The sequence below is a fragment of the Phodopus roborovskii genome, unplaced genomic scaffold (assembly GCF_943737965.1).
Source record: "Phodopus roborovskii unplaced genomic scaffold, PHOROB, whole genome shotgun sequence".
Lineage (NCBI taxonomy): Eukaryota > Metazoa > Chordata > Mammalia > Rodentia > Cricetidae > Phodopus > Phodopus roborovskii.
Genome location: NW_026126599.1, coordinates 7,240,652 through 7,266,503, shown reverse-complemented (window position 1 = coordinate 7,266,503; position 25,852 = coordinate 7,240,652). Strand labels below are relative to the sequence as shown.

General features: G+C 41.3%; 1 protein-coding gene across 1 annotated transcript in view; it reads left to right on the top strand.

The window, feature by feature from the left end:
- Window positions 1-11,354: 11,354 nt before the first annotated feature.
- The window catches only part of LOC127237293 (cytochrome P450 3A31), a 33,834-nt gene continuing 19,336 nt past the window's right edge, over window positions 11,355-25,852 (top strand). The window contains exons 1-3 of the mRNA XM_051205485.1: window positions 11,355-11,523; window positions 12,544-12,637; window positions 14,802-14,854. Coding sequence (XP_051061442.1) covers window positions 11,453-11,523; window positions 12,544-12,637; window positions 14,802-14,854 — 218 coding nt within the window. The 5' untranslated portion in view covers window positions 11,355-11,452. The remainder of the gene's footprint in view (window positions 11,524-12,543; window positions 12,638-14,801; window positions 14,855-25,852) is intronic.

Here is a 25,852-nt window from a genome sequence, read left to right as displayed (position 1 = left end):
GCTTACATCTTAGTGGATAAACTTGATCTTCAGAGCCCATGGATAGCCTCTGGGTCTGAGGAATTTTTGTTGGTTGTATTTTTAAGATATGGTTTCACTATGTAAGCCAGGCTGGCCTCCAACTCAGAGAAATCTGGCTGCCTTTGCTTCCCAAATGCTGGGGTACAGAGTAGGGCTTATGCCCCATCAGCTTCTTGCTCTGAGTTACATTTCCCACCCACCTTATGAATAATCCCTCTCCACCAGCACTTGGACTCTTGTCATCAGATATGAGCACCAACTCTTCTATTTTCATTTCTGTTACTGTGATCAAATAATTTGACCAAAAAAAGGCAGGGGGGTGGGGAGGGATTTGGGTTACAGCTCCAGGTTATAGTCGGTTCCAATGGAAAGTTGCAGTAGGAGCTGGAAGCACTTGGTCTCATCCACAGTCGTGATGAAAGAGCTGGAGAGGTGGCTGTGGTTGACATCTGCTCTCAGAGGAGCAGAATTTGGGTCCCAGTAGCCTTTGTTGACCTTTGCAAGTACCTGACTACACACAGAGTGCTTTTTTTTTTTTTTTTTTTTAAACAAATCATAGAATAAAGAGCAAATAAGTTTAAGGCCAGCCTGGCCTAAAAAGTAAGTTCCAGAATAGCCAGTCTTGAAACCCTGTCTTAAAAAAAAAAAAAAAAAAAAAAAAAACAGAGGAATTCTCATCCAACACAGGCCCAGATCCTCTGACCAGGTAACAGTGTGGGCCACTGTGGCTTGCATTGTCCCATGTCAATTAATGTGTTATCAAGACAGTTCCCCACAGATATGAATACAGGCCAATCTGATCTAATTGAAACTTCCCATGAGACTACACTTGTCAGGTTGACAGAAATGGCACAGCAAGGGTGAGTCGAAACCCATTTTTCTTGTGTGCTGGCTCAGCAAATTTAGGTTGTCTGTAGACATTGAGAACATTTCCTTGTTTTTAGGGAGTCCTGGGAATCTCCCTAGCACTAGGCTTCTTCCTAACCCATAATGACTCCCTCCATCAAGACACCTCTTTAACTGCTCTCCCTCTCTGTCCCTCCCCCAACTCAACTGTCCAGTTCCCACATGCTTTCCTCCCCTCTCCCCTCACCCTCGATTTACTCAGGAGATCTTGTCTATTTCCCCTTCCCAGGGAGATCCATGTATGTGTCCTTTTGGGTCTTTGCTACCTAGCTACTCTGGGGTTATTATAGACTGTAGATTGACTGGCCATCCTTTTCTTTATGTCTATTATCTACTTATGAGTGGGTACCTACTGTTTGTCTTCTGAGTCTGGGTTACCTCACTCAGGATGATTTTATTTTCTAGTTCCATCCATTTGCCTGCAAATTTCATGATGTCATTTGTGGTGATATCTCTCTTGGACAAATAAAGTTTGCCACTAGCTGACCATAGAGGTCTGGAGGTCTGTACAGACAGACAGGAAGTGAGGTACCTGGGCAGAAACAGGATATAAGCAGGGAGAAAAGGGAAATCACTCTTCTCTGCTGAGATGCTTAGGAGGTAAGGTGTGCTGTGGCTTGCGCCTTCTCTCGGATTTTTCAGCATTTCCCTCTATATCTGACTCTGGCCTTTTATTATATAGACCAATTAAGAATTCCTTTTACATATTGGCACCCAACATGGGGCATGAACCCATGACCCTGATTATAAGAGTCTCATGCTCTACTGACTGAGCTAGCTTGTTTGTCTGTATAGACCTCCAGACCTGTGTCCTTAGCTAGAGGCAAGCTCCAATCTCTGACCCCCAGACAGGCTTTATTTGTGCAAGAAAGATATCACCACAGTAATTGGTTTTTATAGCTGAATAATACTCCATTGTGTAAATGTGCCTCATTTTCTTCATCCATTCTTCAGTTGAGAATCATCTAGGCAACCTGAGGCTGGAGATGTGACCCAGTAGGTAAATATTTGCTGTGTAAGCATCAGGAATAACGTTCAGATCTATCAATTTCCTGGAACGAAAGGATTTTCCTGCTGTTAAAGTCTTTGAATTTTGCTTTTACATTTATTCATGATTGCCAAGGTGCACATGTATCAAAGTCAGAGGACGGTTTTTAGGAATCGGTAAGTTTTGGGAATTGAATTCGCTGTTCACCAGGCTTGGTGGCAAGTACCTTTACCTGTCGAGCCATTTTTTGGCTCTTGCTGTTCATAAATTTGAGAACTGTAGATAGCATGAATAGCCCTTGTGCCATGGCTTTGACTGTGGACTGCTGAGACAGTCTCTCGTTAAGTGTGCTGTTACAATTGCAATCTATAGTTTTGCTCAGGGTGTCTCCTGATACCTTTTTACTGAGACTTCTCTTCCATTTTGAATTATAAATAAAATATGTAGAGGTAGGGAAATGGCTCAGTTGGAAAAGTATTTGCTGTGCAAGCATGAGGACCTTGGTTCAATCTTAAGAACCCACATATAAACCTTAGCTTGGTGGAGCTTACTGGCCAACCAGCTTAGTTAATAGATGAGATCCAGACTACTGAGTTACCATGTCTTAAAATACAAGGTGGGTTCCATGAGGAATGACTCCTGAGGTTAACCTCTGGCCCCTATACATATGTACATATGCACATGTATCCCTACACACATGAATGTGTGTGCCAAAGATAAATGGTCATGACTAACAGTTACATGTGATTTTATTTTCCATTTTCTTGGCAGGCAATGGCAGCATTTAATTTTTTAATTATTTGTATGCTGTGACACTTTGTGTGTGTGCGCGCGCGCATGTGTGTGTGCACACGCACACGAGCGCTGTGATACTATTCCTGAGAAGATGTAAACTAATGTCTACTCACCCCAGATAGGGAACCAACAACAGACCATAGTACCATTACCACCAAGGCCCAACCTGCCAAACAAATGAACTTACTGGGGTTACTTATAATATGGGGGAGGGGTGATTTCCATGAACAGTTACATCTCTGAAGCCTACCCCAGCATGGGTGAGGGATCATGAAGGTTTATCCATAGAGCTCACTGCAGGACTTGCAGGCATTTTGACAGACTGGAGAATTGCCTCTCTGCATTCCTTAAACTGAGTCTATAAGTTTGGGGAGCTAGGACTCTTGTGGATCTGGTCCATTTCAGGGACTTCCTGAGACTTTTGAGTTGCTTACTGAGTTTTAACCAGCTTCCCCTTAGAACTTCCTTAATCTCAATAAGCTTCTATCTGAGGTGGCATGTTCCATTTGGAGGTAATTGCTACACAACAGTATGTGCAGGCACACATATTTCACAACACCTGCTCAGAGGGCAGAGGATAATTTGTGGGAAATGGTGCTTTCTTTTACTATGAGACTAACAGATTAGACTCTAGTCAGTCTTGGTAGCAAGTACCTTTATCTAAAAACCATTTCACCAGCACCTTCAAATTTTAAATTTGTTAATTAATTTTATGCATATAAGTGTTTTGTCTGCATATGTGTCTGTGTACCATGTGCATACCTGGTTTCCTCAGATCCCTGAGGACTAGCATCGTTATAGGTGGTTTTGAGCCACCATTTAGATGCATGGAACTAAACCTGGGTCCTCTGGAAGAGCAGAGAGTGTTTTTAACTACTGAGCAATCTCTCCAGCCCTGCTCCCATTATTATTATGTATATGAGTGCTTTGAATGTATATATGTGCCCCGCATGCATGTCTGGTGCCCACGGAGGTCAGAAGAATGCACCAGATCCCCTGGGACTAGTGATATAGCTGTCTGGATGCTGGGAAGAACGTTACTTAGCCACTGAGCAACCTCTCCAGCTCCCATCATTGAATTTTTGTTCAGCAAACCCCATTCCTACCTTGTTTGCTGTGTCCACAGTCCATGTTAAGCAAGTGCAAACTTTATCTGAGATGCCCACAGCAAGCAATGCTGGAGTCTGTACAAAGGCAGTTCTTTCTGTTCCTGAGTCAGATTAGGCAATGCAGGTGGCTTCCTGCCACTCAAGCCCAGTGGCAGGCTTCTGATGGCAGGGCTGAACTGAACCTCTGTGAGACCTTCTTTATATTTCAAAGCCAGGCAGGGAGCAGGGCTTTATATACTAAACATAACTGTTGTATGTTTCTCTGAATGAATCATAATAACAATCAAAAATAATGTGTGGACACCAGAGGACAACCTTGCCTGTTGTTCCTCAGGTGGCCATCCAGCCATCCATCTTTTTTTTTTTTTTTAATAAAAAATACATTTGTTTATTTTGCATGTGTCTAAGTTAAAGGACAGCTTGAAGAAGTTGGTTTTTTCACTGTGTAGTAGTGGGGATCGAATTCAGGTTATGAAGGCTTGGAGGCAAGCACCTTTACTGCTGAGCCATCTTGATTTTCCCATCTTGTTGAACAAAAATCTATTTTTACATTTATCTTTATGGGTGTATATGTTTCTCCTGCCTTTATTGTATGTTCACGTGTGTTCCTGGCACCTCTGGAGGGCAGAAGAAGATGTTGACTCCCCTGAAACTGAGGTCATGAACAATTATGAGCTGTCCTGTAGGTTTGAAATTGAACCTGGGTCATCTTCTAGAACAATAAGTGTTTTTAACCACTGAGCAATCCAACTCTCCATTTTAGGATTGTAAGACGGCCTTTGACTGGTCAGGAACTCAACAAATAGGCTAAGCTGGCTTGCCAGCAAGCTCCAGGAGTCTTCCTGTTTCCCCTGTACCACAGCACTCTGGTTACAAATGTGTATGGAGTGATGCTCAGCTCTTTACCTGCATGTTGGGGTTTTGAACTCAGGTCCTGATGCTTACACAGCCAGGGCTCTTACCTGCTGAGCCATCTCTCCAGCCCCTACATTCAGTTCTTTCAAGAAATGCAAGATGTGGAGCTGGAGAAATGGTTCAGCAGTTAAGAGTTCTTGTTGCTTTTCCAGAGAATGTTCAGTTCCCAGCACCCACTGTAACTCCAGATCGGGGCTCTGATGCCTCCACAGGTACCACACATATGTGTGCCACTCAACACACAACTAAAAATAAATCTTTTAAAAGAAAACTGTGGACTGAGTGTTTGACTTCTTACCCTTTCTGGCCTGTTCTCACAGTAATCAACTTCCTGTGTAGGCAGTAAGTTTTTGTTTAGTACTTAGAATGGAATCCATACCTTGTTCATATTTGGTATTGCTACACTTGTAGTGCTAGGCCATAATTTATTTAAAAAATTATAGTGCATTCATGGATTTAAACATTTGATAGTGAACAGTCCACAGGGTTATAGAATTTGATCCTCAATATATTTCATCTTTGGCCAATGGATGGAAGCCTCTTTAATTTTGCTTTATAAAAAAATTTGTGTGTGCATGTGTGTTTATATGTGCATGTGTGTGTAGGCCTGAAGTTGCTATTATCTGTCTTGGTTCCTTTCCACCTTTATCATACTGAGGCAGGGTCCTCTACTGAACCCAGAGTTTACAAATCTGGCTAGCCTCAGCTACACAGCTTTCCCAGGGGTCCTCCACCTCTGCCTCCTGGGCTTTTTTTTTTTTTTTTTTTTTTTTTCCATTAAAGTTCCCCAGGTAAATAATTTCTTTTTTGAGGCAAGGCTTCTTTGTCCTGGAACTTGCTCTATTCCAGGCTAACTCCAAACTCAGTAGATCTGCCTGCTTCTGTCTCTTAAGTACTGGAATTAAAGGCAACTGTCCCAACACCAGACTCTCTGGATGACTTAATATGTGCAAATCTATTATTTTTTCCAGAAGCTTTCACAGAATGTCTTCTTTGGTAAATACATTTTTGTGTAAAGTGATTCCTTAAGATCACAGCTACTTTGTGTCTAGTCCTGCACTCTTGAGGAGAGCCCACTTCATGACCTTAACTTTCCTCAAATAGTCTATCAGCTGCACTTTGTAAGTTCCCTGTGGTCAGTTAAGGTCTTTGTTTAATAAGTATTAAAACATCAAAGCAATGCTGGGGAAACATCCTATACCCACCCTCCTTGGCATGAAAGCAACTGCCATGCAGGCTCCTGTGTGAAGAATAGAACCTGTTAGTGACATGTCAACATTTTCTGATAGGTATGAGGCTGTTCCTAACAGTATATTCCTGAAGTCTGGCAAAGTGTTGTTATTTGCCTGAAGTTGCCTGAGTGTAGTCTGAACATCCTAAAGTTAATGGGGTCGGATTGTAAGGAAACAGGGTATGTGTCATCATTGTTTTGTTGTTGTTTTGGTTTTTCCCTGTGAATCAATCACCAGCCCTGCCTTCAGTTTATCTTCTGTGTTAGCAATATTGGAAGTTTTCTGTTTGGCTCACAGAATGCTAATCTGCAAGCCAAGAGTATGTACTTCTGAGTGCCAGGTCAGATAACCAAGACTGCACTCAAGGGAATGGGAGGCAGGACTGGGGAGATGGAGCGGCCTATGAGATTAACATCACTTGCTTCTCTTCTAGAGGCTCCAGGTTTGGTTCCCAACATCTGCTTCCCATGGCTCACAACTGCGGGGAATGTGATGCCCTCTTCTGACCTCTGTGGGGAACAGCATCACACACACACACACACACACACACACACACACTAATACACATAAATAAAATTTTAAAGTCTTTATACATATATTTATTATTTTTTCTTATTTTACATATCGATCCCAGTTCCCTTTCACCCCATCCCACCACTACCCCACTCCACAGGGAGGATGATGCCTTCCAAGAGGGATCATCAAAATCTGCCCAGTCATTTGGAGTAGGGTCTAGGCCCTCCCTCCTGCCTCTAGGCTAAGGGAGTATCCCTCCGTGGGGAATGTGCTCCCAAAGCCCTTTTGTGCACCAAAGATACATCCTGGTTCCACTGTCAGAGGTCCCTTAGACTGCCCAGGGTCAATCCAATGCTGATTTCCCAGCTATCAGTCTGGGGCTCCGTGAGCTCCCCCTTATGCAGGTCAGCTGTCTCTGTGGATTTCTGTAGCCTGGTCTTGATCCCTTTTCTTATCACTTCTCCATCTCTGCAACTGGATTCCAGTTCAGCTCAGTATTTAGCTGTGTCTGCTTCTGTTTCCATCAGCTACTAGATGAGGGCTCTATGATGGCAGATATGGTAGTCATCAATCTCATTATCAGGGAAGGGCATTTAAGGTAGCCTTTCCAGTTTGTCAGTTGGGGTCATCCTTGTAGGTCTGCTCTGAACATTTCTCTAGAGTCAGTTTTCTCTTCAAACCCATAATGGCTCCCTCTCTTATGGTATCTCTTTTTTTCTCTCTCTCAAAAGATTGAGTGGTGGATCTGGGGTGGGGCTATTACAATTTCTTCTCAATAACCCGGTTACCCTCTGGGTTTTGAGACTATTTACTGAATGAATGTATAGTCTCACTTTAAAGATCTGTTTTGGATGAAACTAATGGTGGCCCATGCCTTGACCATGTGGCCTGGTTAGCTTCAATTGTCACCTTGAGACATACTCAAGTCATCTGCAGAGAGGAAAGCTTCAATTGAGGTGTTTCCTAGATCAGACTGATCTCTGGGAAGCCTGTGGGATGTTGCCTTGGTTACTAATTGATGCTGGGGCACCCAGCTCACTTTGGATGCCATTATTCCTATCCAGGTGGTCTTGGGCTGTATAAGAGAGCTAGGTAAGTGTGAGCCTGCAAACCAGCAGCCAGAGAACAAGTCAGCAAGCAGTGCTCCTCCATGGCTCCTGCCCTGGCTTCCCTCAGGGATGGACTGTGGCCTGGAAGTCAGATAAACCTGTCCCTCTCCAAGATGCTTCTGGGTAGAATGTTTTATCACAGCAATGGTGAAGCACGGCCAGCACCACACCTTTGCAAAGAACTAATGAGGAAGGTCAGGTTGTACTCGAGCTGATGTTGGAGGTTCCTGCAAGCTAGTTCCTGCTCCTTTTGACTCCAATTTGCTAGAGCTAAACAAGGTTCTCTCTTCCAACCTGGAAACTTCACCTGTCATTTTCCTGGGGGACTTTACTTCCAAGAATGTTCTGGAGTCCACAGAGGACACTTTAAGCCTGTGGGAGCAGTTTGCAGAAAGATCTAAGGCAGACGATTGGGAAACATGGACAACTGGCAGAGAGTGCAGTCCCACTGAAAATGCCCGCACTGACATCCAATTAGATCAGCACATCTAAGACTTCCTCAGCAGGTGTAGTGCATGAGGTGAAAAAAGTTATATTGGGGGCTGGAGATGTGGTTCAGCTCTCTCCCTCCCTCCTTCCCCTCCTCTCCCCTCTCCCCACTCCTTTTTTCTCCCCTCTCCCCCCCCCCTGTGTGTACACATGAATGTGTGAATGCAGGCATCCACTGAGGCTGGAAGACTGTGTCAGATCCCCTGAAGCTAGAGTTACAGACAGTTGTGAGTGGCCCAACATGAATGCTAGGAACCAAATCCAGGTCCTCTGGAAGAGCAGCAAGTGTCCTTAACTGCGGAACCATCTCTCCAGCCACATTTTTCAATTTCTTATTTATGAAACTCATTCTCCTGTGAGGTCTTTGAACATATACTCCAGTCAAAACAGGCGTGATGAAGGAAACGTGTTACATATCCATTGGAGATGACATTTACATCGACAGCAGAATCTTTCATCTGAACTTCGGTGTCCTGGATTTGTATTGGGTGTGCCTAATGTATGTGTAGCATCTTAGTTACTTCTCTGTTGCTGGAATCAAACACCATGACAAAGGCAACTTAAGAAGGAAGGGTTTATTTGGAGCTTATGGAAGAGTCCATCACCATCACAAAGGGGACCATGGCAGCAGGCAAGCAGGTGTGGTACTAGAGCAGTAGCTGGGAACTCATCTCCATCCATGGAACAGGAAGCAAAGAGAGCTAGCTTGGGATGACACACATCTTTTGAAACCTCTAAGCTTGCCCCAGTGACAAACAACCACCAATTGAGTACCAAATATTAAAGTGCCCAAGACATGTGGAGGGCATTCATTCAAATCACCTCACATGGAGTCTGCACCTGGCTGACTTTGGTGATTCATTTGATATGGATGTGAAAGTGTTGGACAGCCCAGCCTGTGTTGATGCCTACTGTTCACTCCCATTTCTGTCCTGCTGTTCAACACTCAGCACAATCAAGAACTGTAATTGCTTTTTTTTTTTTTTAACTCACCCAGCCCTCTGCTTTGGCAGCCATGACAGGCTGCAGAAAAGACCCAGCAAGATGTAGGACTCAGAAAGATGTGCTGAGCCTCCCCTGACCTTGCCCTAGCTGGCAGGCTCTGGGTGTACTTCACTGATAATAGTAGAATGCAGGGTGTAGCAACAGCCCTGGGATGGCCTCCAGGCATAGCAACCTTTCTGCAACTACGCTGATCAATCAACTCAGGACAGTCCCACCAGCCCAGAGTTGCGCCAATCCTGAGACTGTTACTATGCAACTAGCAGACCCTCAGACACCCCCTTACTTTACTCCCTCTATATGCCCTGCCCCACTGCTATTCAGGGTCCCTTCTACTCCACCTGTTGTGTTGGCTGGACAGAGGACCCCAGTTAACCACCTAAATTAGAAAGACTCTGCTTTTGCATCCGATCCAGTCTCTTGGTGGTTTGGGGGTGTTCAGCGTCTGGGCAGAACAGTCAGTGTAGGACATGTACATGTTTTAACACTTGTAGATGGTCTTTCTCCAAAAGGGAAATAACAGACAGAATACAATGTCTTGGTTCTATTTTAAATTTTTTTCTATTAAATGCATTGTGTGTGTGTGTGTCTAACTCTGCTATGATACACATGTAGAGGACAGAAGACATTCTGTAAGAGTTGATACTCTCCTTCTACCATGTGGGTCAAACTCAGGTCATGAGGTTTTGTAGCAAACACCTTTACCCACTGAGTAATCTCACTCACCATCTATCATCTGATTCTTATCACTACTCCTAAATTTTCTTTTTTTCCTCAAGATACAATCAAACAAACATCAATGGTCTAAAATACAAATAAAAACTTTAAACAATGCATCGAATATAATGCTATGCATAATTCACAAACTGCTTGGTTTATCCATTCACATTGTAATTTTCAGTGATTTTAAATATGGTTCTGTTATGGTGGAAGGTTCACCCCAGCACCTGGCATATACCCAAAGAGTCTGGACTATTATAGTGGAAGCTCCACCCAAGCCCCCTCCCCTATCTCCCTCCAAACTCTGCTGCATCTCAGAAAGCTGACCAAATTACGGCCTCTCCTCCAAAAATGCTCAAGACCACTCCCACAGGACATTTAAACTGTTCCCCAGAAAACAGACTTGAGGTTTTCCAGTCTCTCTGGGGGTTGGGGGGACTGGAAGGCCATCTGGGAGAATTGTATCCATTAAACGTTGGCTTTTTCTAGTTTGGTTTGATATGGTCTAATTTGGATTGCTGCATTGACAGGCTTGCCAGGGTGCAGAAAATTTTCATCTGAAAGTTCCACGGAAGGGGCTGCCCTTCCCCCACCAGCCCATGGCAATGTGGGAATACACCTTTCTCTGCACATCTGCAGAGGCTTATCAAGGTGCAGAAACTTTTCAGGTTCTATATGATTCTACAAACCTACACAGTCGGTGAGTTTTAGAACAGTTTCATCGCTCCAAAAAAGGTCTGATAGCAACCGATCAGAAGGATTTTAAAACACACACACACCACTTCATATTAGCTTTCTATACACTCTATACACTCTTTTGTTGTGACCCATAGCTGTCAGGGGCCACTTGCAGGCTTGAGCCTCACTTCCTCCCTTTGTAAAACACGACCTCATTGAACAATGCTGAGTGACTACTCCATTGGAACAGACTCAGCCACCTCTCCCAACTCAACTTGATTGCTTTGATTGGCCACTCTATTACAGAGCTATGACTAATGCCCAGAATATTCCTACTATATAGTAAGGTGATGAATAGCAGAGCTTCAGTGGTGGGATAAAGGGGTGGAGACAAGGCATGTGTGGGAGTCATGCCATGGAAGAAATGACTATATTTGTTAGGCGCATAGGTGAGAGATGCAAAGGGACATTTTTTTTTTTTGATGAGCTGTGTTATGAAAAACAATAAAGTACCTTTCAGGGAGGGTCAAAGATATTCTGTAAAGATCTGGATACAGATGGTAAAATTTCAGATTTATTTCATGTATTTTGGGACGAAGCCAGCAACAATGAGAGGACATCATATGTCAGTGAGTTTGCTTGAATTTTTGATTAAAAAAATTAAAAAGAACCTTTGATCTTACTGAAATGATCACATTGTGTATTGATTCCACACAGACTATAAACTCACAGGAGGTCAAAAGAGGGACTTCATGAATTTTATCATCTGTCAAGGGGAAGAGAATATCAAAGTCCAGAAGATGCAGAATGATCCTTCCATTGGCTGGAGCCCTGAACCACCCATCTTCCCAGATTATAAACGTGCAGACTGGGCACACTTCAGCACCATTGACAAGAAGGAAAGCCCTGCAAAGGGTAGCACACACAGCTGGAAGGAGAACACAAGGGTACATTGCTGACAGAGAAGCAACGATGGACCTGACTTCAGTTCTGTCCCTGGAAACCTGGGCCCTCCTGGCCATCAGTCTGCTGCTCCTATACAGGTGAGTAACCACCAAGTCCCTCCCACACTGTGTCATTGGATTGGGGTTATACTCAGACCTATGTTCTGGAAATGTCTGGAAGGTCACAAACGATATCAGAAGCAGGGGCTGGAGAGGTGGCTCAGTGGTTAAGAGCACTGGCTGCTCTTCTACAGGACCCGGGTTAGAGTCCCACCACCCACATGTGGCTCACAATCATCTGTATCTACAGTTCCAGGGGATCTGATGCCATCCACAGGCACTAGAATAAAAGTTTGAAAGTCATAGCAGAAGTTGAAATTAACTCTGTAAACATTTTTAAATTACATGTTTTAAATTTGGAGCTAGGGGCAGCACGTGAGACTCTCTCTCTCTCTGTGTGTGTGTGTGTGTGTGTGTGTGTGTGTGTGTGTGTGTGTGTGTCTGTGTCTGTGTCTGTGTCTGTGTGTAGGTCACAAGACACCTTTTGGGAGTCACTTCTCTGCTATCATGTGGGTCCTGGGTAATGCTCAGACTATCAACATTGGCAGCAGTGCCTTTAGCTGTAGAATCATCTTAAAGACCATAAATGAAATGACAACTGAGTTCCTTTGCATTTTTTTTCTTTGCAGAATGAGGGATCAAACAAGGAGCCTGTGTGTGCTAAGCAAGCACTTTGCTACTGAGCTATAGCCCCAGTTATACTAACTTTCATAGTTCATATTGATGTATGCAGATCTGCTGGGCGTGCACACACACCACACACACAACACACACACACACACACACACACACAACACACACACACACACGTCCCTCTTGTGAGATAGCACATTTACTGATAAGAATTACTCGTGTGTGACCTGACTTTCAGGTTACCCCTAGATACATCAGAACTCAGTAGAAATAGATCTGAGCAATGGGCTTGCATACTGGACCCTTCACCCATTCCCTAAGGAGGGGAAGTCAAGTTGTTGGTTTGTTTCATTTTTTTGGTTTTGGTCATGTTTATCTCCCATCTTCTGTATGTGTGGTCACAAGGCTTTCTATTTCACTCTATAGATTCATGACCCATAAACATGATGTTTTTAAGAAACAGGGAATTCCTGGGCCCAAACCTCTGCCAGTTTTAGGAACTCTACTGAATTACTACAAGGTGAGTATTGATTGAGCTACCCATTTGGCTTCTCTGATGATCAATAATGGGTTTAGTTCTATTAAATGGTCCCTGGGAGGAAACGCTGAGACTTCAGGCCTTCATACTATGTGTTTCCATGATACTAGAGAATGTCCAGTGGTTCCTTGGGTTTCTATCCTGATTAAAAACTATCAAATTGTGTGTGTGTGTGTGTGTGTGTGTGTGTGTGTGTGTGTGTGTGTGTGTGTGTGTGTGTTATAGTGTGTATGCATGTATTTGCATGTGTGTGAGTGCCCATATGTGTATAGATGCATATGTGTGGATATGTGTGTGAATAGGGAGGCCAGAGGTGGATATTGGGTGTCTTCTTGATAGTTCTTCACTTTGAGGCAGGACCTCTCACTTGAACCCAGCTCTTTGACTTGACTAGTTTAGCTGGCCAGCTTGCTCCATGGATCCCTTGTCTCTGCCTTCTGCAAGTAGGGACTACGAAGGGCTTTACCACAGCCTGGCATTTACACAGATGTGGGGAATCCAAACTCTGGTTTTTAGGGTATGCTTTTCCCACAGAACCATCCCTGCAGCTCCCTTTTCAATTCCCCCATATTATTAAATTTGAGGTGACTGTGTATATGAGCCACAAAATATATATGTACATCAAAGGACAACTTGTGGCAGTCAGCTTTCTCTTTCTACCATGAGTTTTAGGGATGAATTACAGGTTATCAGGCTTGGTGGCAAGTTCCAACTCATTTGGAGCCATCTCACAGACCCTAATGTCAGTTTATTCTGCCTCAAGTTTGCTATAGATGACATGCACAGATCTCCAACCCATTTAATCTTGATATTGAGGACATGATGCTCAAACTTTGTGAGCAAAAGAGTTTTGTTTCTAACCCAGTGCAAATTCTAACAGTACTGCTGTATTTATTTGAAGAAAATCTTGAAGGGTTTTCCAGCTACTAGGACATCAACCTGTTTGCACTAGATTAAAATTCTCCTTTTTGTATCCAGGTTCATGAGCAACCTGAATATTTCTGAAGCATCAGTTTATCACAGACCTACGCACACACATTTGGGGGACTTTTCATGTACTTGGGTTCTCTACATTGTCATTGAACCGTGAAATTATGCCTCACCATTTCCTATTCATGGCATGTTTTGGCTCTTGAAACTAGAGTATTTTGCTTTCATCTCTTCCTGTAGGAACTGGGGTCCAAGTTAGTGATTACTTCTTTTAGAAAGAAAATTTTATGTGTGTACGTGTGTATCTGTGTGAGGGTTTGTGCATGTAAGTGCAGTACCCACAGAGAGCAGACGCTAGATTTCCTGTAACCAGAGTTACAGATGGTTGTGAGATGTTGGATGTGGGTGCTGGGAATAGAAGTTGGACCCTTGGCATGATCAGCTAGTGCTCTTAACTACTGAGCCACATGTATAGCCCTGACAGATTTTTCACTTCTATTTTGTTTTGAGAGGCTGAGAATGTAATCCAGGACCTTCTACATGCCAGGCACTGCTCAAATGCTCAAATGTACTGACAGCTGTTTCTCTTCCTGAGTGTGAATACCTGAGACAGAATGATGGCTGTCAATCACCTCAGACAACTGACTACACAATGCATTTTGTAGTTTCTTTTCAAGATTCAGTAAAGGCAGAATCACTAGGAAAAGGATGATTTAATAAAATTACTAGAGACTTCAGGGATGAGCATGTAATATGCCACATTTAAATCTAGGTGAACCATTTGTTAAACCTGTTTTGACCCATGGTCCAGGATCAGTCCACTGCAGACATTCCCATGCTCACATCCTGAGGGTGAATGGCAAAGCTTGTGTTGAAATCAATCGAGTTTTTCCCCCCCAGAGTTCCTGTGCTTACCTCACACATTCTTTAAAACAATTCATCATCATCATCGTGTGTGTGCTGTGTGTATCTGGTGCAGTACACGTGTCCATCACTGTGTATGCAGAGGTCACAGGAAGGGGTCAGGTGTCCTCCTCTATCACTCTGCCTTTTCTCACTGAGCCATCATGCTGGTGACACTCAACATTACTGAAGAAGTTTTCTCTGTTAGAAACAGTAAACCTCAATTTGTAGGATTTGTGGGTTTCGTTCCCTGGCTATAAAAGGGTTGGTATATACAGGATAATGATGGGTTTCCTACTATTTCTCTCTCTAGGGTATATGGAAATTTGATATTGAGTGCCATGAAAAGTATGGAAAAATTTGGGGGTGAGTATTCTGGAGAGTTCCATGGAGCCAACTCTTTTTAGGAGGATATGATCCACTTGTACAACGACAATGCCTGCCCAGCATTGTCGTAATGCACCTCTCTGTTGTAAAGGTGAAGCCATGTGTCATTAGTGCAACGGATTACAGGTCTTATTCTCTGGAGAACATTACATACTGAGGATTTCTGATAAGCTTTTATGTTCTATGAACTCTATCCAGGACCTTCTGGCATTGAGAGTTTCCATGGAGAAGTCGGGTGTAATTTTGATAGGTCTGCTTTTATATGTTACCTGGCCTTTTTCCTTCACTGCCCTTAATATTCTTTCTTTATTTTGAATGTTAGGTGTTTTGATTATTATGTGGTGAGGGGACTTTCCCTCCCCCCCCTTTGGTCCATTCTATATGGTGTTCTGTAAGCTTCATACTTTCACAGGCATGTCTTTCTTCAGATTGGGAAAGTTTTCTTTAATGATTTTGTTGAATATGCTTCCTGCAACTTTGAGCTGGGCTTTTTCATTTTCTTCTATGCCTATGATTCTTATATTTGGCCTTTTCATGGTATCCCACATTTCCTGGATGATTTGTGTTAAGGATTTGTTGGATTTAAGATTTTCTTTGGTGGATGAATGTATTTCCTCTAATTTATCTTCAGTGCCTGAGATTCTTTCTTCAATTTTTTTTCTTTTCTTTTCTTTTCTTTTTTTTTTTTTTTTTTGTATTCTGTTGGTTATGCTTGCATCTGTAGTTCCTGATCATTTACCCAGTTTTTCTATTTCCAGCATTCCCTCAGTTTGTATTTTATTGTCTCTATTTCAGTTTTAAGGTCTTGAACTGTTTGAATTGTTTCCTTCATCTATGTGATTGTTTTTTCTTGGCTTTCCTTACTTTCTTTAAGAGATTTGTTCATTTCTTGCATTTTTGCTTATTCTTTTCCCCTATTTCTTCCAATTTTTTGTTTGTTTTTTCTTCCATTTCTTTTGTTGTTGTTGTTGTTTTGTTTTTGTTTTTGTTTCCTGTATAACTTCAACAAATGACTCAGTTCTCTTTTCAAATTTCAATTCTATCCTAAGCTGCCTGGTTAAGAGGCAAGGTATGGTCATCATACAGAAACTGTCTTAGTATGTTAACATACTCTCCCTCTCCAAGAAGTTGGTCTTGGGAAATTTCAGTACCTCTAGCCCTATTCTAATGTTCAATGGTCCTAGCCTCATCTTTCTACCAGTTCCTCCACTGCAACTGAGGACCAGGTTCCAATATGCTGTAACCAAGTCTTTCTAGTTTTGTGGGATAATTCTCTTACTATTTGACCATGAATTTAACATCTTCTTCACAAAAGTGAATGCATAAGTTATGAGACTATCACTTCTTTAAATTTCCTCATATCTAACATTTTCACAGGAATCCAGTCTGCTCCTACATAGCCGTGGGGATACCTGCCATTCGGCATTGGTCCCATACGGTGACTGGATGAATTAAGTTGGTTATTTGACAACCTTGGGCTCTTCTTCTCTAATTTTATAATGTAATGGTGTGGTGTGTTCCCCTTTAAACTCCTCTGTCCTTGTCTGAATATTTCTATTATCTATTTTAGTAAGTTTTTCTAAGGTTTGTAACTTATCAGTCACAACAGCAACATTTTCTCTAGTAACTTTTTCTAAGGCCTGTATCGTGGCCCTCATATCAACCAACTTGGTGGTACTCACACCAACCAACTTTTTGTAGGGATAAAACAAGAATTATCAAACTGATAATTGACATTATGTAAATCACATCTAAGTTAATTATCCCTGATGGAGGATGTATGTTGTAGCCATGGTTTCTTGTCCCACCAGGTCCCACTGCAATTGCTTCAGCCCTAAATAAACATATGAATGCTATATTAATCATAAAACTTTTGGCTGGTTGCTATGGCTTCTTATTGGCTAACTCTGTCTTAATTATTAGCCCATAACTAGCAATCTATGTATTTCCACATGGTCTTGGCTTACCAGAAAATGCCTGGACCTGTTACTCCTTTAGGATCCTACATGGTGGCTGTTCTGGCAAGCTCCCTCTGCTTACCTTTCCCAGAATCCTCCTCATCTCTCAGTCCCACCTATTTTCCTGCCTTATTGGTGAACGGTGTTTTGTTCATCAACCAATAAGAGAAACAAATATACAGAAGGGAGATATCCTTCTCTATTTCCTTCACCTGTTTGATTGTTTTTTTTTCTTGGCTTTCCTTGCTTTCTTTAAGAGATTTGTTTATTTCTTGCATTTTTTTCATGTGTCATTTCCTCCATTTCTTGCATTTTTTGTTTGGTTTTACTTCTATTTCTTTAAGGGGTCTTCTCATTTCCTCTTTGAGGATCTCCATTATCTTCATAAAGTTGTTTTAAGGTCCTTCTCTTCTGCTTCATCTGCTTTGGGATGTTCATTTCTTGCAGGTGTAGAGTCCCTAGACTGTGGTGGTGTTATATTAGTCTTTTTGTTGTTGAATATGTTCTTATACTGTCTGTCATCTTCCCATCACTTCTTCCAGTAGGTTCAGGTAGAGTCTCTCCCTCTCCCAGTGGGTACAGGTTCAGTCAAGGCTCTCTCCTGGTGAGTGTAGGCAGGTCCAAGACTCCAATGGTGGCAGATGCTGGATAGTTTGGTCTGTGCCCATTTATCTGGGGGATTTGGTGGGTGGAAGGTGACTGCATGAAGTCCCCATGTCAGGAGACTCCAAGGAGGGGGAAGGGAAGATGGGCTGGAGAAGGCCCCACACTCACCTCTCCCAGTGGGTGCAGGTGGGTCTTCAGAAATATTTTCTACATAGTTTTTCAACTTTTCATTCTGTTTGTGGATTAAAAATATTCAAGAATATTCTTTTCCCTTTGAATACTGAATGACTAGAAGCAAAAATTATTAAAAATACATTCCATTTGTAAGATCTAGTTGATCTTCGTAGACATCATACCATTTCTGGTCAACTTGGACCAACTCCTTTTCTGCTTCAGTTGTTAAATTTGTGGGACTGTTTAAATGTGAGTCACTTTGTAAAATTTGAAAGAAATTTCTTAATTCTTGAGTAGTCAGTCCAAATTAGGCTACAACTAACTTATATATTCCAATATATTTTGAAAATTATTAAGCATGTGTAATTCATCTCTTCTAATCTGTATTTTTGTGGCTGGATCCTCTGTTTACTTTATTTGAATCCAAAATAATTAAGAAGTCTCCTCTATGAATTTTTTCAGGAACAATTTATAATCCCCATTGATATAAAGTCTGTTGCTCCTCAGCAAACACTTTTTCAAGGATATTAAAATCAGAAGCAGCTATTAAGACAGTATCCATATAATGATGTTGTTTTTTAAACTAAATCTCAAGTTTACCCCGAGATTGATTTTATTTAATAAACAAAATCTCAGGGTTCACAGTGTGATCAAATATCTGGCAACATAATGATAAATATTGGATTGAGGAAATTGTTAATGAATTACTTCCAGTGATTTATTTATAAAATATTGGTATATCATGTTGGGCTATTTAGCATTCCCTGGGGAAGGATTTTCCATTATAACATTTTAACAGCAAACAAATAAACAAGAACATTCTAAATTCTGGGCCAGCTGTGCTAGCTCAGACTGTGGCAATGGAGCTCCACCGTCATTCTTTGGCACTCAGGTGTTGGCTCTCTGCTCTTGCTGGCCCTTAGGAGAAAACACTGACAGGTATCAGACAGTCAAAGAACACTAAGACCCAGCAGACATGAATTCCTTTTATTCTATCAGAAAAGGCCTTTCTCCTTCTTCCCAATTTCTACTGGGAAGACACATTTTCTCCTTTTATTTTTCATTTCATTTCTTGTATGTGTAGGCTTTGATTAAACAATTTCCTTCCCTTCTTCTGGGAAAATCCTTTTTTCTTGATTAAACACTTCCCCCCCCCCTTTTTTTTTTTAACCAGGAATTTTTAAATGTCCTTTCTTTCCCTCTTTTCTGCCGGGAATACTCATATTTTAATTTCTATTATTCTTTGTCTCTGGATTCTGTCCATTTGTATCCTTAATTCTTGCAGCTGTGTAGCTTGGTGTTTCAAACTTGCACAGCTCTAAATCTGCTTCCCCTAAAGAAGGAAGAGGGAAGAGGAGATTCATCTCCATTATTCTGACCCTTCTCACTTTTCTTTCTTTCTTTCTTTCTTTTTTTCTTTCTTTTTTTTTTCTTTTTTTGATTTCTTTGATATTTTTTTAAATTTGAAACAAGCTTGTTTTTCATATCAATCCCAGTTACCCCACCCTCCCATCCTCCCCTGTCAATCCCCCCAACCCCTATCTCATCCCCTTTCTGCTCCCCAGGGAATATGATGCCACCCATAGGGAATCTTCAAAGTCTGTCATATCATTTGCAGCAGGGCCTAGGCCCTCCCCCATATGTCTAGGCTGAGAGTATATACTGAGAGAGTATCCCTATATGAGGGATGGGCTCCCAAAGTCCATTTGTATATTAGGGATAAACACTGATCCACTACCAGAGGCCCCATAGGCTGCCTAGTCCTCCTAACTAACACCAACATTGAGAGTGCCTGGGTTGGTCTTATGCTGATTTCCCAGCTATCAGACTAGAGTCCATGAGCTCCCTTGTTTAGGTCACCAGTTTCTGTGGGTTTCTCCAGCCTGGTCTTGGCCCCTTTTCTCATCACTCCTTCCTTTCTGCAACTGGATTCCAGGAGTTCAGCTTAGTGTTTAGCTGTGGGTATCTGCTTCTGCTTCCATCACCTACTAGATGAAGGCTCTAGGATGGCATATAAGGTAGTCATCAATCTCATTATCAGGGAAGGGTATTTAAGGTAGACTCTCCAGCATTGATTAGATTGTTATATGGGTTAACCTTTTAGGTCTCTGGACATTTCCCTAGTGCCATATTTCACTTAAAACATAGTGGCTCCCTCTATTACAGTATCTTTTCTTGCTCCTCTATTCTTTCCCTGACCCAATCTTCCTGCTCCCTCATGCCCACCTTTCCCCTTCTCTTCCTCCTAACTCCCTCTCCTCTCCCCCCAAGCTCCCAATTTGCTTGGGAGATCTTGCCCCTTTCCCCTTCTCTGGAGAACCATGTATGTCTCTATTAGGGTCCTCCTTGTTTCCTAGCTTTTCTAGTGGTGTGGATTGTAGGCTGGTTATCCTTTGCTCTATGTCTAAAAAACCATATATGAGTGTGTACATACTGTGTTTGTGTTTTTGTGACTGGGTTCCCTCACTCGGGATGGTTTCTTCTAGTTCCATCCACTTGCCTGCAAATTTCACGAGTCCATTGTTTTTTTCCACTGAGTAGTACTCAATTGTGTAAATGTACCACATTTCTCCATTCATTCTTCAGTTGAGGGGCATTTAGGTTGCTCCTAGTTTCTGGCTATTACAAATAATGCTGCCATGAACATAGTTGAAAAAAAATGTCTTTGTTGCACAGATGTACATTTTTTTGGGTATATGCCTGAGAGTGGTCTTGCAGGATGTTGTGATAGACTGATACCCATTTTCCTGAGGAACCGGCATACTGCTCTCCAATATGGTTGTACAAATTTGCACTCCCACCAGCAGTGGAGGAGTGTTCCCCTTTATGCACATTCTCTCCAGCATAAACCGTCATTGGTGTTTTTTATTTTAGCCATTCTGACAGAGTTATGGTATCTCAGAGTTCTTTTGATTTGTGTTTCCCTGATGGCTAAGGATGTTGAGCACTTTCTTAAGTGTCTTTCAGCAATTTTGGATTCCTCTATTGAGAATTCTCTATTCAGTTCTGTACCCCACTTTTTAATAGGGTTATTTGGTGTTTTGGTGACTAGTTTCTTGAGTTCTTTGTATATTTTGGAGATCAGCCCTCTGTCAGATGTCGGGTTGGTGAAGATCTTTTCCCAGTCTGTGAGCTGCCTTTTGGTCTTGTCCTTTGCCTTACAGAAGCTTCTCAGTTTGAGGAGGTCCCATTTATTAATTGTGGATCTGAGTGTTTGTGCTACTGGAGTTATATACAGAAAGTGGTCTCCTATGCCAATTTGTTCAAGGGTACTTCCCACCTTCTCTTCTAAGAGGTTCATTGTGGCTAGATTTATGTTGAAGTCTTAGATCTATTTGGACTTGAGTTTTTGTGCATGGCGATAGACATGTGATGGGAGATGCACCTTACTCCCTACAGACATGGGTCTATCTGCAGCCTTCTACACACCATCATCCAGTTGAGCACCATTTGTTGAAGATGCTTTCCTCCTTCCATTGTATAGTTTTAGCTGTTTTGTCAAAAATCAGGTGTGTGGGTTAATATCAGGATTTTCGCTTCGATTCCATTAGTCTACCTGTCTATTTTTTTTTTTTTGCCAATACCAAGCTGTTTTCAGGACTATTATAGCTCTGTAGTAGAGCTTAAAGTTGGGGATAGTGATGCCTCATAAAGTTCCTTTATTGTACAGGGTTGTTTTGGCTATCTTGGGTCTTTTGTTTTTCCATATAAAGTTGAGTATTATCTTTTCAAGATCAGTGAAGAATTGTGCTGGGATTTTGATGGGAATTGCATTCAATAATGTAGATTGCTTTTGGCAAGATCGCCATTTTTACTATGTTTATCTTAACTATCCAAGAGCATGAGAGATCTTTTCATTTTTCTGGTATCTTCTTTAATTTCTTTCTTTAAAGACACAAAGTTCATGCTATTTCTTGCTATATAGGTCTTTCACTTGTTTGGTAAGCCTTACCCCCAAGATACTTTATGTTGTTTGTAGCTATTGTAAAGGGTGATGTTTCTCTGATTTCTTTCTCAGCACCTTTATTGTCTGTATATAGTAGGGCTACTGATTTTTTTTTTTTTTTTTGTTTTAGTTAATCTTGTATCCTGCTAGTTTGCTGAATGTGTTTATCAGGTGTAGGAGTTCCCTGGTAGAGTTTTTCAGGTTACTTATGTAAACTGTCATATCATCTGCAAATAGTGACAGTTTAACTTCCAATTTGTATCCCCTTGATCTCCTTTTGTTGTCTTATTGCTTTAGCTAGAACTTCAAGTACAACATTATGGAGAGAGTGGGAAGATTTTTCTTGTTCCTTATTTTAGAGGAATCGCATTGAGTCTCTCTCCATTTAGTTTGATGTTAGCTGTTGGTTTGCTGTGTTGTATTATGTTTAGGTATGTTCCTTTTATCCCTGATCTCTCCAAGCCCTTTATCATAAAGGGGTGCTGGATTTGTCAAAGGCTTTTTCAACATCTAGCGAGATAATCAAGTGGTTTTTCTTTTTCAGTTTGTTTCTATGGTGGATTACATTGATGGATTTTCATATGTTGCACCATCCCTGCATCCCTGGGATGAAGCCTACTTGGTCATGGTGGATGATTTCTCTGATGTGTTCTTGGGATTCGATTTGCCAGTATTTTTGCATCAATGTTCATAAGGAATATTGGTCTGTAGTTCTCTTTCTTAGCTGTGTCTTGGTATGGCTTGGATACTAAGGTAATTGTAGCCTCATAAAATTAATTTGTCAATGACCCTTTTGCTTCTATTGGGTGGAATACTTTAAGGAGTAATGTTCTTTACATTTCTGGTAGAATTCTACAAACCATCTGGCCTTTTTTTTTTGGTTGGGAGGATTTGATGACTGTTACACTTCTATCTTATTAGTGGTAATAGGGCTATTTAAATTGCTTATCTGTTCTTGATTTAATTTTGATAAGTGATATCTATTCAGAAAATTGTTCATTTTTTTTAAATTTTCAAATTTTGTGGAGCACAGGTTTTCAAAGTATGACCTGAAAATTCTCTGGATCCTCAGTGTCCCTTGTTATGTCTTTCTTTTCATTTCTGATTTTGTTAATTTCCATGTTCTCTCTCTGTCTTTTGGTTATTTTGGATAAAGGTTTGTCTATTTTGTTGATTTTCTCGAAGAACCAACTCTTTGTTACATTGATTCTTTGTATTGTTGCCCTAGTTTCTACTCTATTGATTTCAGCCCTCAAATTGATTATTTCCTGGCATCTACTCCTCTGGGTTGAGTTTGCTTCTTTTTGTTCTAGGGCTTTTAGTTGTGCTGTTAATTCTCTAGTATGACTATTCTCCAGTTTCTTCATATGGGCAGTTAGTGCTATGAACTTTCCTTTTAGCACTGCTTTTAAAGTGCCCCATAAGTTCGGCTATGTTGTGTCTTCATTCTCATTGAATTCTAGAAAGTCTTTAATTTCTTTCTTTATTTCATCCTTGACCCAGGAATAATGAATTTCTCTCTGTTCAGTTTCCATGAGTTTGTAGGTTTTCTGCAATTTGTGGTGTTGTTGAATTCTAACGTTAAAGCATGGTGGTCTGATAAGGTACAAGGGCTTATTCCAATTGTTTGTACCTATTGAGGTTTGCTATATTGCTGAGTATGTGGTCAATTGTAGAGAAGGTTCCATGTGGTGCTGAGAAGAAGGTATATTCTTTTGTGTTTATATGAAATGTTCTATAAATGTCTGTTAAACCCAACTGGGTCATAACTTCTGTCTTTGTTTCTTTGTTAAGGTTCTGTCTGGTGGACCTGTCTAGTGTTGAGAGAGTGGAGTGTTGAAATCTCCCCCTATAAGTATGTGAGGGTTTTTTTGTTTGTTTGTTTGTTTGTTTTGGTTTTTGGTTTTTTGAGACTGGGTTTCTCTGTATTGCTTTGGAGCCCGTCCTGGAACTAGCTCTGTAGACCAGGCTGGCCTCAAACTCACAGAGATCCACCGGCCTCTACCTCCCAAGTGCTGGGATTAAAGGCATGCACCACCAACACCCAGCATGGGTGAGGTTTTATGTTTCTTTACTTGGGGCACAGATGTTCAGAATTGAGACTTCATCTTGGTGAATTTCTCCTGTGAATTTCTCCTGTGATGAATAGGAAATGACCTTCTCCATTGATTTTGATTGATTTTAGTTTAAAGTTTAACTTGTTAGCTATTAGGATTGCTACACCTGCTTGTTTCTTGGGTCCGTTTGATTGGAAAATCTTTTCCCAACCCTTAACTCTGAGGTAATGTCTGTCTTTGAAGTTGAGGTGTGTTTCTTGTATGCAGCAGAAGGTTGGATTCTGTCTTTGTATCTAACTGTTAGCCAGTGTCTTGTATAGCGAGTTAAGACTATTAATTAATATTGAGGAAAATTAAGGACCATTGATTGTTAATTCTTGTTTGTTTTGGATTTGTTCGTAGTGGTGGTATTGCATGTGGATTTCCCCCCATTTTTCTTTTGGCTGTTGGTAAAGTGAGATTATCTGTTGCCTATGTTTTGCGGGTGTAGTTGACTTCCTTTGGTTGGAGTTTTCCTTCCACAACTTTCTGTAGGGCTGGATTAGTGGGTATGTATTGTTTAAATCTGGTTTTGTCATGGAATATCTTAGTTTCTACATCTATATTTATGGAAAGCTTTGCTTGGTATAATAGTCATGGCTGGCATCCATGATATCTTAGTGTTGGTAGAATATCTATCCAGGACCTTCTGGCCTTCAGAGTTTCCATAGAGAAGTCAGGTGTAATTCTGATAGATTTGCCTTTATATGTTGCTTGGCCTTTTTCCTTTGCTGCTGTTAATATTCTTTCTTTATTTTGTATGTTTGGTGTTTTGATTATTATGTGGTGAGGGGACTTTTTTTCATGTGATCTACTCTATTTGGTGTTCTGTAAGCTCTTCTACTTTCATTGGCATGTCTTTCTTCAGGTTGGGAAAGTTTTCTTCTTTGATTTTGTTGAATATATTTTCTGCACCTTTGACTTGGGCTTCTTCACCTTCTTCTATACTTATTAATCTTAGGTTTGGCCTTTTCATGGTGTCCCATATTTCCTGGATATTTTGTGTCTGGGATTTGTTGGACTTAAGATTTTCTTTGGTCAATGAATCTATTTCTCCTAGTGTATTTTCAGCACCTGACATTCTCCCTTCCATCTCTTGTATTCAGTTGGTTTTACTTGCATCTGCAGTTTACTTGCATTTGCCCAGTTTTTTATTTCTAGAATTCCCTCAGACTGTGTTTTTTGTTTGTTTTTGTTTTTTATTGTCTGAATTTCAGCTTTCAAGCCTTGCACTGTTTGAATTATTTCTTGCGATTGTTGGTATGTCTTTTCCTCCCTTTCTTGGGTTTTTTTGTTTGTTTGTTTGTCTTTTCTTCCATTTCTTTAAGGGATTTTCTCATTTCCTTTAGGGTCTTTGTCATCATCATAAGGTTGTTTTTAGGGTCATTCTCCTCTGCTTCCCCTGTGTTGGGATATTCAAGTCTTTCTGGTGTGGAGTTTTTCGATTCTGGGGGTGTCATATTGATCTTTCTGTTGTTGTGTACTTACACTGTCATCCATCGATCCCTTTTTCAGTGTGTACTAGTAGGGTTTCCCCCTCTCTTGGTGGGTATAGGACCAAGGTTCTCTTCCGGTGGGTGCAAGCAGGTCCAATACTGTAATGGCTCTCCTCTTCCAGTGGACAGTGGCAGGACTCCTCCTGTGGGTGTAGGTGGTACCAGGATGCTAGCATCTGGATGGAACAGTCTGCTAAGGCAGGCTCCCTGCACATAGTCCCTAGTCCTCAGGATGCTCAGCTGAGTAGGGCCCTGAAACCACCCTCCTCACTTTTATCTTCTTCTGCCCAACATTTCTATTTTCCTGTGAGAAACCATTCTCGTCTTCTGACTGACAATTTCTAGCCAGAATGTTTCCCTTTTTACTTCCCTGTTCTATATCAGATGGAGCATTTGAAATCAAATTACATAAAGGCCAAATCCGTACTCATCTCTCAGATGAGCTGTTATTAAACTCTCAACTTGCTTCCATACTGTCAGTTTTAATTGAACATGAACAGTTGCATGAAACTAATAACAATGACTTTAAATAATACCAAAAGCTCTGTAAGCTGCTTTTCTTTCTCATTCACTCCATTTCCATTTAACAAACACTTTAAGTAACCATATGTATTTCTGTTCCTGAGATGGGGAAATCCCCATGCCCTCATCCTATCCTGGAATATTGTCTACACTAAGCATCCTTTACCTCAAGTCCTGCA